Source organism: Syngnathus leptorhynchus, chromosome 19, assembly GCF_054491065.1.
Source record: "Syngnathus leptorhynchus isolate UIUO chromosome 19, UIUO_Slep, whole genome shotgun sequence".
Classification (NCBI taxonomy): Eukaryota; Metazoa; Chordata; class Actinopteri; order Syngnathiformes; family Syngnathidae; genus Syngnathus; species Syngnathus leptorhynchus.
The window spans coordinates 7,273,675-7,284,840 of record NC_141213.1 but is presented as its reverse complement, the minus strand read 5'-3'; the positions used below and the strand labels follow the sequence as shown (position 1 = coordinate 7,284,840).

General features: G+C 48.8%; 3 protein-coding genes across 3 annotated transcripts; 2 read left to right on the top strand and 1 right to left on the bottom strand.

Annotated features, from left to right (window-relative positions):
- Positions 1 to 2,697: 2,697 nt before the first annotated feature.
- rpl21 (ribosomal protein L21) lies at positions 2,698 to 4,269 on the bottom strand. The gene is made up of 6 exons (XM_085939405.1): positions 4,167 to 4,269; positions 3,675 to 3,753; positions 3,528 to 3,589; positions 3,313 to 3,425; positions 2,905 to 3,055; positions 2,698 to 2,820 (listed from the first exon to the last, which is right to left on the bottom strand). Exons 2-6 carry the CDS (start codon positions 3,739 to 3,741, stop codon positions 2,731 to 2,733), a joined length of 483 nt encoding a protein of 160 aa, XP_085795531.1. The 5' UTR covers positions 3,742 to 3,753; positions 4,167 to 4,269; the 3' UTR covers positions 2,698 to 2,730.
- Positions 4,270 to 4,558: 289 nt separating this feature from the next.
- usp12a (ubiquitin specific peptidase 12a) lies at positions 4,559 to 7,621 on the top strand. Its single transcript, XM_085939404.1, has 9 exons — positions 4,559 to 4,943; positions 5,456 to 5,536; positions 5,610 to 5,823; positions 5,914 to 6,149; positions 6,328 to 6,404; positions 6,481 to 6,564; positions 6,643 to 6,840; positions 6,936 to 7,014; positions 7,086 to 7,621. Exons 1-9 carry the CDS (start codon positions 4,896 to 4,898, stop codon positions 7,185 to 7,187), a joined length of 1,119 nt encoding a protein of 372 aa, XP_085795530.1. The 5' UTR covers positions 4,559 to 4,895; the 3' UTR covers positions 7,188 to 7,621.
- Positions 7,622 to 9,142: 1,521 nt separating this feature from the next.
- Positions 9,143 to 10,156, top strand: gpr12 (G protein-coupled receptor 12). Its single transcript, XM_085939390.1, has one exon. It carries the CDS (start codon positions 9,143 to 9,145, stop codon positions 10,154 to 10,156), a length of 1,014 nt encoding a protein of 337 aa, XP_085795516.1.
- Positions 10,157 to 11,166: the final 1,010 nt, after the last annotated feature.

Here is an 11,166-nt window from a genome sequence, read left to right as displayed (position 1 = left end):
TCTCTCTCTCTCTCGGGTTACTTAATCTTATCGGCAGTCCAATGTAGTTTTGTGGAGATCCTGGAAGACTCGTCTCTCACACACACGTACACACACAAGAAAAGTGGGAGTGAATGGAGCGCTCCAAAGTAAACATTGAACTTGAATTGACACAAATAGCATACATTCAAACATCAAATCAATGCATATGGATAAGTTCCAGAACTATTTGCGCTCCGGCTCTGCCCGACAGTCATATGGAGGGTTCAGTTTTGTTTTCACTGGATTTGCTGCTGCCTGGTTCCATTTCTATCAGTAGAGCACGGTCCGACCTTTGGGAGCTATGAAGGAATAAGAAGGTGAGCGAGCCAATTAAACAATTACAAGAAAACAAACAGCGGTGAGGAATTCAGCAGTGCTATCTTGCTGTCTAAACATCACCCTCTGCTCCCATGTGAAACCTTTTGACTGGCCGCTGTGAATGAGGCCTATTGAGAGCCTGTTGGACGTTACCTCAGTGCCCTCCCACGCTCCAGGTGAGCGCGCCGCACAAGCGACAAGCTTATCAGCATCATCCGGTCCCCATCGCCCGGCCAGGCCTGGCCAGGCCCAGCCCCTCCGCTGTCAGGCTGACAATCGATACACGCGGCTCAGTATGCACACATACACACACACACACATATATATATATATATATATATATATATATATATATATATATATATATATATATATATATATATATATATATATATATATATATATATATATATATATATATATATATATATATATATATATACCAGTTATATATGTATATATATATATATGTGTGTGTGTGTGTGTGTGTGTGTGTGTGTGTGTGTGTGTGTGTGTGTGTGTGTGTGTGTGTGACACCACACCTAACACACACAGATACTGTGTTTGGCCCGTAGTGGGATTTCCTTCCGTCTTTATTGCTACTCTAGATACACACCTCTCTCAAACACACACTGGACGGGGCGGGCGGGCACACACCCTTACGTTTACTTCTACTTAAGCACGTGTATAAATTTGCTAACAAATTGATACGGAGATTGATTGGCTGATATTAGTGCTTTAAAAAAAAATCTGCAAAAACACATATATATGTATATATTCAAGATTAGAGAAAGAATATTGTGGCAGAGGGGTTAATATGTAACACGGCTGGTCGATGCAGCTGCTCGAAGCTGCTGGCTGAGCGCACAAGCTCAATCTGTTTGTGTGTGCGCGTGTCAAACGTGTGATTAAGTTCATACTCCACACGGCTTTTATCCAAATACCCCCCCCACACACACACACACACTTGTGTGTCCTCACCCTCTTCTCTTGTGTGTTTACTTCTTGTTCATTGAATAAGTAACCCCCCGTGAGTCATCAGCCAAAGGTGGACCTGTGAGCTGTTGTGAAGTGTCGTTGACAAAAATATGATTCTTATGTTTAGACTGCCTCATTCTAACATGGGTGCTGGCTGATTGATTGATTGATTAATTGATTTTGTTCTTCATTATTTTAAAAGAAAAGAATTTAGGAGGAGTCTTTGCGTAAATGTGAACAACATGGATTTCTGGTCAGGTTTTGGCTTCGTGAGAAGACGAGATGGTCCGACACATAACGTAGCCCAAGTTATCAGTCCCTTCCTATCTGCAACACAAAAAGCAAAAATGCAGACACCCTGGATCAATATGAAGGGGCTTTGACTGCCAACCTGCTAGTTGATTCATTGCATTTTGTTTTCTCTTCTTTTATCTTATCCCTCATACTAATCTGTGGCGATAAGACTGAATTCCCTGACCTCGGGGGACCTTCAAGGGTTTCCAGGAGGAAAACAGCTTTTGGGGCCTGTGAGAGTATTTGATGCAATTCTGAAAACAGACAAGGGGAGCATTTTGTGCAGGTAACACTTCCGTTTTCGAGACTCCATCTGCTTCAAGAGTCAAAAAGTGTTCTTTATCGCATGCTCAAGCTCGCTACTAATTTGTGTCAATATTGGATCAAGTACCAAGGTTGGAACAGATAAGCCATTAGTCACTTCAGCAGTCAAGCTTCTTGGGCATGCACTGATTCAACAAATGGTCCTCGCACATGCAGAAAAACATTTGCAACATCGGTTTTATTGTAAATGAGCTTGCAATTAGGACTTTACTACGAGGATCGTGGACGCCTTGGCTACCAAATAAATCAGATGAGTTAGTTAATTCAACACAAAAAAAAGTAATCAACTAAAAGGTTTATTGTGATCATTTACTCCAAATCAACTGCAGTGGGCAATGATAACTCAAGAAAACAAATGACTCCGCCAGTCAAAAAACATTTGGCTTGGTGCACACTGCCCTCTAGTGGACTTTGTCTGGGATTACAGTTGAATCGAACGTTCCTGACGAAATGACGCAGCGTTTAATTAGTATTTTTTTCCAATACTTTTTTTGTTTGGTGTTAGCTCCTGGTGGTATTTTAAAGTGCGCACTCTCTAAACAAGGTTGAGATGATGTATGATTTAATTCTCTGGTTTAAATCGACTTAATCTGAAAACTATGAACACACTTTGATTTCACGAGTATATCATTTCATTCCCATAACGTCTAAGCATTCACAAAAATTTAGTCACGTTTATCACTAGATTAAGTTCAAACAAACAAAGCATCACTTTGTGCTTTTAAAACAGATTTGTCAAAAGAGAAGCCTGGTCCGTGACAGTTGTGTACAAACATTTTTATTTTAACATCCACTTTATGCCATGAACTCATAGGGGATGGGCTCCAGCAGCTGAGGCTGGTTCTTCTTGGTGCTGACAAAATGAGCCTCGCGGGGAGGAGCGGGCTGCCCACAAAATACATTGAGAGTTAGTTCGTCATCTTCAATGCAGAACACCACAAATGGCTGGGTGGCGGTCCTCCTTCCTACCTGGCGCTTGAGCTCCACCCAGGTGCCCTTCTGCTTGGCCTCCAGTTTCTTGCTGTCATTCTCTTTGACGCGCTTCAGGAAGCTGGCGCGGCTCATTGAGTGTTTCACGTGCTCAATGCGCACATTGATCCTCTTGGCCAGGATCTTGCCCCTACACGCAAACATTTAAAAAGGGGGAATTTGCTCTTTTTGCATCACAGCACTGATTAGAAAAAAAAATCTGCCACTGTTAACTGTAACCCCCGCTGGCGCCTCAGCTTCAACAAGATCGTCAAAGCCGATGACGCAGAGGGTCCGAGTGCTTTCCCCCACGTGAATGACGACAACGGACACGAAAAGTCCAAGTGGAAAGTGAACATGGGGTTGTGCAGAACCTCTCTAGACTTAAGTGTTTTGACGTGTACTTACTTGACCTGCTTGTTGACAATGACGCCGACAGCATGTTGGGTGACGTTGTAGACGCGCCCCGTCTTGCCGTGATAGCATTTGTGTGGCATACCCTTCTGGATGGTACCTGTGCCCTGGGGAGAACATGTGCGCAAGCAGTCACAATGTCATGCATCATTTTCAACAACAACAAAAAAAAGGGGAGTTATTTCAAATGTACAGGTCGAATGCTTTACCTTGATGTCAACAATGTCGCCCTTCTTGTAGATGCGCATGTAAGTGGACAGGGGAATCGGGCCTGTCAAATTGGAAAGAAACTCCCTGTAAACGTGCACGGCGTTCAGCGAGTGCGTGCATTTGCACAACTGCGGGAAAATACTCACCATGCTTGCGGAATGGCCTGCTGAACATGTACCTGGTCCCCCTCCTCTTGCCTCTGGTGTTCGTCATGATGCCTGATTACTGAGAAACAAAAATATGGAATGTGCCTACACGAAAGGAACGCTTCATCCCCACAAGTGACTAACATGGATTTGAACCATTTCCTCGCTCTATTGCTGTACACGTGGCAACGTAACATGCGAAAATGTTTGAGAAGAACACTGACAACTATCGCAATCAAACACAAGTTACAAATGTCGAACGAGTATAATGTGACGATAACGTTGCCTTCGAGGCCCGCACATGGATAACCAACCACGCCGCAGCTCCGACTCACATTTAAGCGGACATTACTATTTTTTCCCGGTGAGTAGACAAGATATTTTCACAACAATTGTACAACAGGGGTCTTGTGCGAGAGATTGAGTGCAAATGTAGATGAAACAGGAATGTTTGTGGGTGAAATTCATGATTTTAACCGGAGAACATCTTACCCCCGGTCTCGACAAGATGGCGGGTACGGCGGAAAGAGAACTCGGAGGACCTCACACTCCGCCTTGGTGGCTGATACTGGGAGTAACGGGGCTACCCTGTCTAATTGCCTGAACAAAAAAAACAGTAGGCGACATGACTTCATGATGAAATTATCATTTCAAGATTCAAAATGTTTATTTGTTACGTGCAAACGGTAAGAGTGGGCAATAAAATTCTTACTTTGCTTGTCTCCCTACACAAAGGGGGCATTTATTGGCATGTAAACAAGAACAATGTCAAGTGATTTATATTTGTGTCTTGTACATGATATGAATGTGAATTGTCCCGTTTCCAGTCGTATTTTTTTATACAGGCGGAAAAGATGCTTCACACGACTAACACGCATGCGCAAGAAATACACTCTATCTGTGTACTAGTTGGAGTTACTGTGTCGTTTTTGATCGACGACATGGTCACGCTTGTCGAACGTGTTTAGCATACGACTTTCATTCGTCTTCACGCGTGGCTTTTTACGCACTAACATGATCGATACTTGTCAGGTAACAGACAAAAACAACGATCGGTGGGAGGTACCGCCTAATGCGGAAGTAATACGCCGTGAATCATCTCGCTTTTCTGTCTTCTCCTCTGGACGCCTGGGAGCCTGCTTGCCAATGCCCTAGCAAAGCCCACATCGAGAACTGATCTGCTTGAGCGAGGCGGTGTGCACGGAAGATGGCGCTGGCTGAATGGAAATCCTAATGACAGTCTCCAAATTTGCCTCTTTTTGTACCATGGTGAGAGTAGTGCGATCTTCTTTGCTTGCATTCCGTACCGTCGATGCGAAGCAAAGCCCTGTTTGTAGCAGCGAAGGGCGCTAGTTAGCCACCTAGCTAATGACAGGCTAACAAGCAGCCACAGGAACAAGTGACAGCGCGCAAACAACTGGAGCGCACATCTGCAGCAAACGCCGCGTTGATTGAATCATGTGGGGCTCGGGAACTGCACGCAAAAGCAGCCAAGTTGAGATGCGTGGCCTCTTTGACAAGCAAGCTACTTGGTATTCCTAACGCAAGGCAATGACGACATTGTTGAACATCAGCTGCGCAGTTGTGGAGCGCTCCTAGCTCCTTGTCCACTCCAAGCGCATATAGCGAACAGGAGTTGACGACGGAGTTCCGTTCTTGTACGCACGTAGGAACGCCCCCGATTCGGCATCCACCTACGCTAACGGAGTCGTAGTGACGGGAAATATTCGCGTACCTGCAGGCCATCAATCGAAACAATCCGTCTTGTTTGGCCTCCACAGGGCGCCAATGCCTCTGCTCTGGAGAAAGAGATTGGATCTGAGCAGTTTCCGGTCAATGAGCACTACTTCGGCCTGGTCAACGTACGTCAGTCACCTTCACCAGTTTGCTGTGTTTGCTGGGCGGAGCCAAGCATGTAAATCCTTTCTTTTCCAGTTCGGGAACACTTGCTACTGCAACTCGGTGTTGCAGGCGCTCTACTTCTGCCGGCCGTTCCGGGAGAAGATCCTGGCTTATCGCGGGCAGCCCCGGCGCAAGGAGAACCTGCTCACCTGCCTGGCCGACCTCTTCCATAGCATTGCCAACCAGAAGAGGAAAGTCGGCGTCATACCGCCAAAGAAGTTCATCACGCGCCTGCGTAAGGAGAATGGTAAGAAGAACAATGCTCAGACGTTGCACAGATTGGATCCGGGGGGGGATCATTTGATATCCTAAGCCCATCTCCTCACTTTTTGCGCAGAGCTGTTTGACAACTACATGCAGCAGGACGCCCACGAGTTCCTGAACTACCTGCTCAACACCATCGCCGACCTACTCCAGGAGGAGCGCAAGCAGGAGAAGACCAACGGCCGCCTGGCCAACGGCACCCTGGACTCGCAGAACAACAACAGCAACGCCGCACCCGCGCCCACCTGGGTGCACGAGATCTTCCAGGGCACCCTCACCAACGAGACCCGCTGCCTCACCTGCGAGACGGTAACCAAGGGCGCCGTCTTTAGGAGCCAACGGACAAACTATTTCACACCGTTTAAAATATCAATTCAATTCAAATGTGTTCATGATCGTACCTAACGTTTTCAGTTGACTTTATAATAGCGCCACCCATAGGACCGGAGTAGAACTGCATCATATTTGTCCCATATTCTCCTCGTAGATAAGCAGCAAAGATGAGGATTTTCTGGACCTTTCTGTGGATGTAGAACAAAATACCTCCATCACACACTGCCTCAGGTAACGGCTGTTTCACGTGGCCCGCTTTCGTCCATTAATTGGCCGAACTTCAATTGAGCCGCCTTCCACCCCTCAGAGGCTTTAGCAACACGGAGACACTGTGCAGCGAGTACAAATACTACTGTGAAGAATGTAGAAGCAAGCAGGAAGCGCACAAGAGGTATGTTTGAACATCTTTAGCGCTATCCGCTCGCTCTCTCGCTCGCGTCTTTAGCAATTTTTCCCGTGGGTGCTGCAGGATGCGTGTGAAGAAGCTGCCGATGATCCTGGCCCTGCACCTGAAGCGCTTCAAGTACATGGAGCAGCTTCAGCGCTACACCAAGCTGTCGTACCGAGTCGTCTTCCCGCTGGAGCTGCGCCTCTTCAACACGTCCGGAGACGCCACCAATCCCGAGAGGCTCTACGACCTGGTCGCAGTGGTGGTGCATTGTGGGAGGTACGGGAGCAACCTGACCTGGAGAAAAGAATATTGAAGATAAATTCAGCAAAGTTTGAGCTTTTTTTTTTTTTTTTGTCGGCTCTCCTTCCCAGTGGTCCGAACAGAGGTCACTACATCGCCATCGTCAAAAGTCACGACTTCTGGTTGCTGTTTGATGATGACATTGTAGAGGTGAACATTTGATTTCCTGCTTTACACACATTTGATTTCTTGTTTTAATGGCTTGATTCATGCACATGCAGAAAATCGACGCGCAGGCCATCGAGGAGTTCTACGGCCTCACTTCGGAAATATCCAAGAACTCCGAGTCAGGCTACATCCTCTTCTACCAGTCCAGGGACTAAACTCGCAACGTTGCCGAACGGACAATTGAACGCAGCGTGGGCCAATAACAACCAAAATGGCCTAGCACGGCGCCTCTTTGTACAGATGTTTCATTTATGAGTGGCGTTCTAGTTTGAGAGATGAATGAATCTTGGATCATTCATAAGTTTTCCCCCTAACCGAGTTGGGAATCATCAGTAACTAAGAAGACACGAGGGGTGACAAGAATTGTGTATTTCTACAGTGTACAGAATGTTATTTGTATAAATATTACCCCCAAAAATATTATTGGATAATGTCAGAGGATGTATTAATAACACTATGGTGCACTTTTGATACCGTTTTGTAGGTGTTGGTAAGTTTAACGCGAGGGAGCAATTGAGGAGGAGGAAGAGAAGAAGGCCTGAATCGTGATCATTTTCTGTTTTAAAGAAAAATAAATAAAGCCAGTCTTGAGGCGATGGAGTCTTTTCTTTCAAAGTCAGAGTGATGACTCATAGCAGCTTAATGTCGCCCTCTAGCGGTGCTACCTGCTATTGTGACGTTCATTTGTGCTGCAACGGGAGCTATTTTGAAGTCCCTTAGGGACAGGTGCGTGGCTGGGGCTGCACGAGAAATTTGGTAGGCGTGTCTTTCTTGAGAGCGCCCCTAAAAAAGAGGTGACAGCTCGTCATTTTCGAGCACCCAAAAAGGCCAAGTGCAGTGTCAGCAAGCGAAACACAGCAAAATCCAAACCTTTTTGCGTGGTCAGCCACCACTGTGAGTCAGCATCTAACCACCATGCTGTCAGGCCAATTCAAGCATATGGAATCCCTTTTGTTGGGGTAACCCTGCTCACTAAAGATCAATGGTACAAGAAACAATGACCAGAGGCAGGTCTCCTCCTCCATCAGTGCGTGAGCCCGCTCCTCCCCTCCCCTCTTGTCCTCACGCAGCCGCAGTCCGGTCCTCTCTCTCTCTCTCTCTCTCCCCATCCTCGCATCACCGAGCCGAAAGAAGAGCCGCATCCCCCCCCCTGACTCCCTCCACCCCTCCTCTCGTCTCCATCCATCCATCCACCCACCGCTCCCTCCTCCAGCGCCATGGATGTAAAAGGTTGCTTCTGAACGGCTCCAGCGCGTCCGTCCGTCCGCTCGCTCGCTCACCGAGTCTCAAGGTAAGAGGCGTCCATGACACTCGTTGGGGATATTAACCGACCCCCCCCCCCAGACACACACACACCTTATCCTCCTACTCCGGCATCTTTTGTGCTGACGTGGAGGAGCGGGAATATATCGGTAGCGGTAACATATGGCCACGCACGCTGCCGGTGCAGGGGGGTGGGATGGCTCGGCCTCTTGCTAGCGCCGTTCATCTTCTGCTCGTCCTCCAAAGATTGAGCTTGGATGCTTGTCTCTTGTCAGACCAAGGGCCTAACATTTGGGATATTGACCAAATCACTAGGATTGAGAATTGTTGTAAAATCTATCTTTGTATTTTACAAATTCTTTGTATTAGAATCTCATGAGGTCTGTTTCCTTAGGCCACGCACAAAGTTTGGTGGAGATCAGCTGAGCATAAGCGACTACATCCGCCGAGACATGTCGATGAAGTTACATCATCAACACGGCCACATGGCAAATTGGGGAAAAGTTGAGAAAATATTCAAATCAAGCTATTGAGATGGGAACAAAAATCCTGGGTTGAGTTTCCCTAGTGCATTAAACAGATGAGTAGTTTGACTTTAATCCTACTAAGCGTTTAGGCTTATTATTGAAACGTTCTCATCCAGATGAGACATATTCATGAAAATGATGAGAAATTCGGTAATGCTGACTTTGAAATATTGCCAAATGCGGCGATTTGGATGACAGACTCTGTCCGTCTGGTCAAGGCATGATCATGAATTGTTTTCATTTTTTTTTTCTTCATGATAAATGTCCATCCCGAAATAGAAAGTCTATGTCCCGATGTGTGTCTTCAGACGGGGGCCACAATGAGCGCAGAGCCAGCGGCCACTCCCAGCTGGCTGAGCCCCGACCCCACGGCTTGGGCCAGCAGCGGCGGCCCCACGGACAACGGCAGCGTCCCAGCGGAGGAGTCCCTGGCGCCCCGCCAGCTACCCTTGCTGGTCAACCCGTGGGACATCGTCCTGTGCACGTCGGGGACTCTCATTGCCTGCGAGAACGCTCTGGTGGTCTTGGTGATCTGGCAGAACCCGGCTCTGAGGGCGCCCATGTTCCTGCTCATCGGCAGTCTGGCTCTGGCGGACCTGCTGGCCGGCCTGGGCCTGGTACTGCACTTCACCTGCGCCTACCTGCTCCAGTCGGACTCGGCCCAGCTTCTGACCGTGGGCCTGGTGGTGGCCTCCTTCTCGGCGTCTGTCTTCAGCCTACTGGCCATCACCATTGATCGCTACCTGTCTCTGTACTACGCCCTGACCTACAACTCGGAGCGTACGGCGGCCTTCACGTACACCATGCTGGTCCTCCTGTGGGGGCTCTCGCTGTGCTTGGGTCTGCTCCCCGTCACGGGGGTCAACTGTCTGGCAGAGGAGGCCACGTGCAGCGTGGTTCGCCCGCTGACCAAGAACAACGTGGCCGTGCTCTCCGTCTCCTTCCTGCTCCTGTTCGGCCTGATGCTCCAGCTCTACGTGCAGATCTGCAAGATCGTGATGCGACACGCCCACCAGATCGCCCTGCAGCACCACTTCCTGGCCGCCTCTCCCCATTACGTCACCACGCGGAAGGGCGTCTCCACGTTGGCTATCATCCTCGGGACCTTCGCCGCCTGCTGGATGCCCTTCACCGTCTACTCGCTCATCGCCGACTACACGTACCCGCCGCTGTACACCTACGCCACGCTGGTGCCGGCCACCTACAACTCTGTCATTAACCCGGTCATCTACGCCTTCCGGAACCAGGAGATCCAGAAGGCATTGTGGTTGGTGTGCTGCGGCTGCGTTCCTGCCAGTGTGGCACAGCGGGCGCGGACTCCCAGCGATGTCTGACCCGCTGGGATTTGGCTTTTAGGGAGAGAGTAGGGGAGGAGGGGGGGCGCCCGCCCCTTGGTTGGGGGACAGACTGACCCGGGCGGGATTTGAAGAAGGGGCGATTGACCCAAAAGGGTGAATGGATGGTTTTGAGAGAGATGGGTTGGTTAGGGTTTGTTTCAGCTGGATGCATTTTCAGAGAGCGAGTGGAAGCATTTGGAGGCTGGCATCCACAGCCAGGGGGGGGGGGGGGGGGGCTGCCGGCATGGGAGTTTCACGTCATCACATGAGGTGTTCTACCTCTGTCTTCCTCACTTGAGGCGGCGGCGGCCATGTTGCATGCTGCTCACCATGTCAGCCTTGTCTGCCAGTGCCCCGCCCTTGCCCACTCCACTCCGCAGACGATGGCCATCACATCACGGCTTCAGCCGCCACGTGCTCGTCCTTGGGGATTATTGCTCGCTCAAAAGGCAGATTAAAAAGCAGGCGGACGACGACAAGCACGCAGTCCTATTTTTTATCCCCCCCGCCCCCCCTCAGCAGCAAGTCTGAAGCAGCAAGTCTGAAGCAGCATCCACCCTGTCCGCCCGCCCGCCGCCTGCACTGAACGTGCGTGGCAAGCTAAAGAGGCGCGGCAAGCTAAAAATAGACCCCGGCTTCTCTTGGGGAATTGAGGAGGCCTCGCTACGCTTCTTGTCTTTCATTGGATTCTTGTGTGAATGTGTTGGACACCCCCCCCCCCCTGTCGCCATGTGTGATCTCACTGGGGGCTGCAGTGTCAACTCTATCACCTCACTTGATTTTGGAATGTTGACGCAAGGTTGCAATGCTGCCCTTGCAAGATAATTCCACCATTTTGTTCTGAGGATGTCAGTAAAACCACGTGACTTGTCTCATCCAATCAACTAAATGGGATTACACAAACATTAGAATGACAAAAGGATTGTCGGGCACTTAGATTGATCTAACCCGATTATGGGGCACTTATTATTCATTTTGCATATTTATGATCTTTATCATCATTTAAT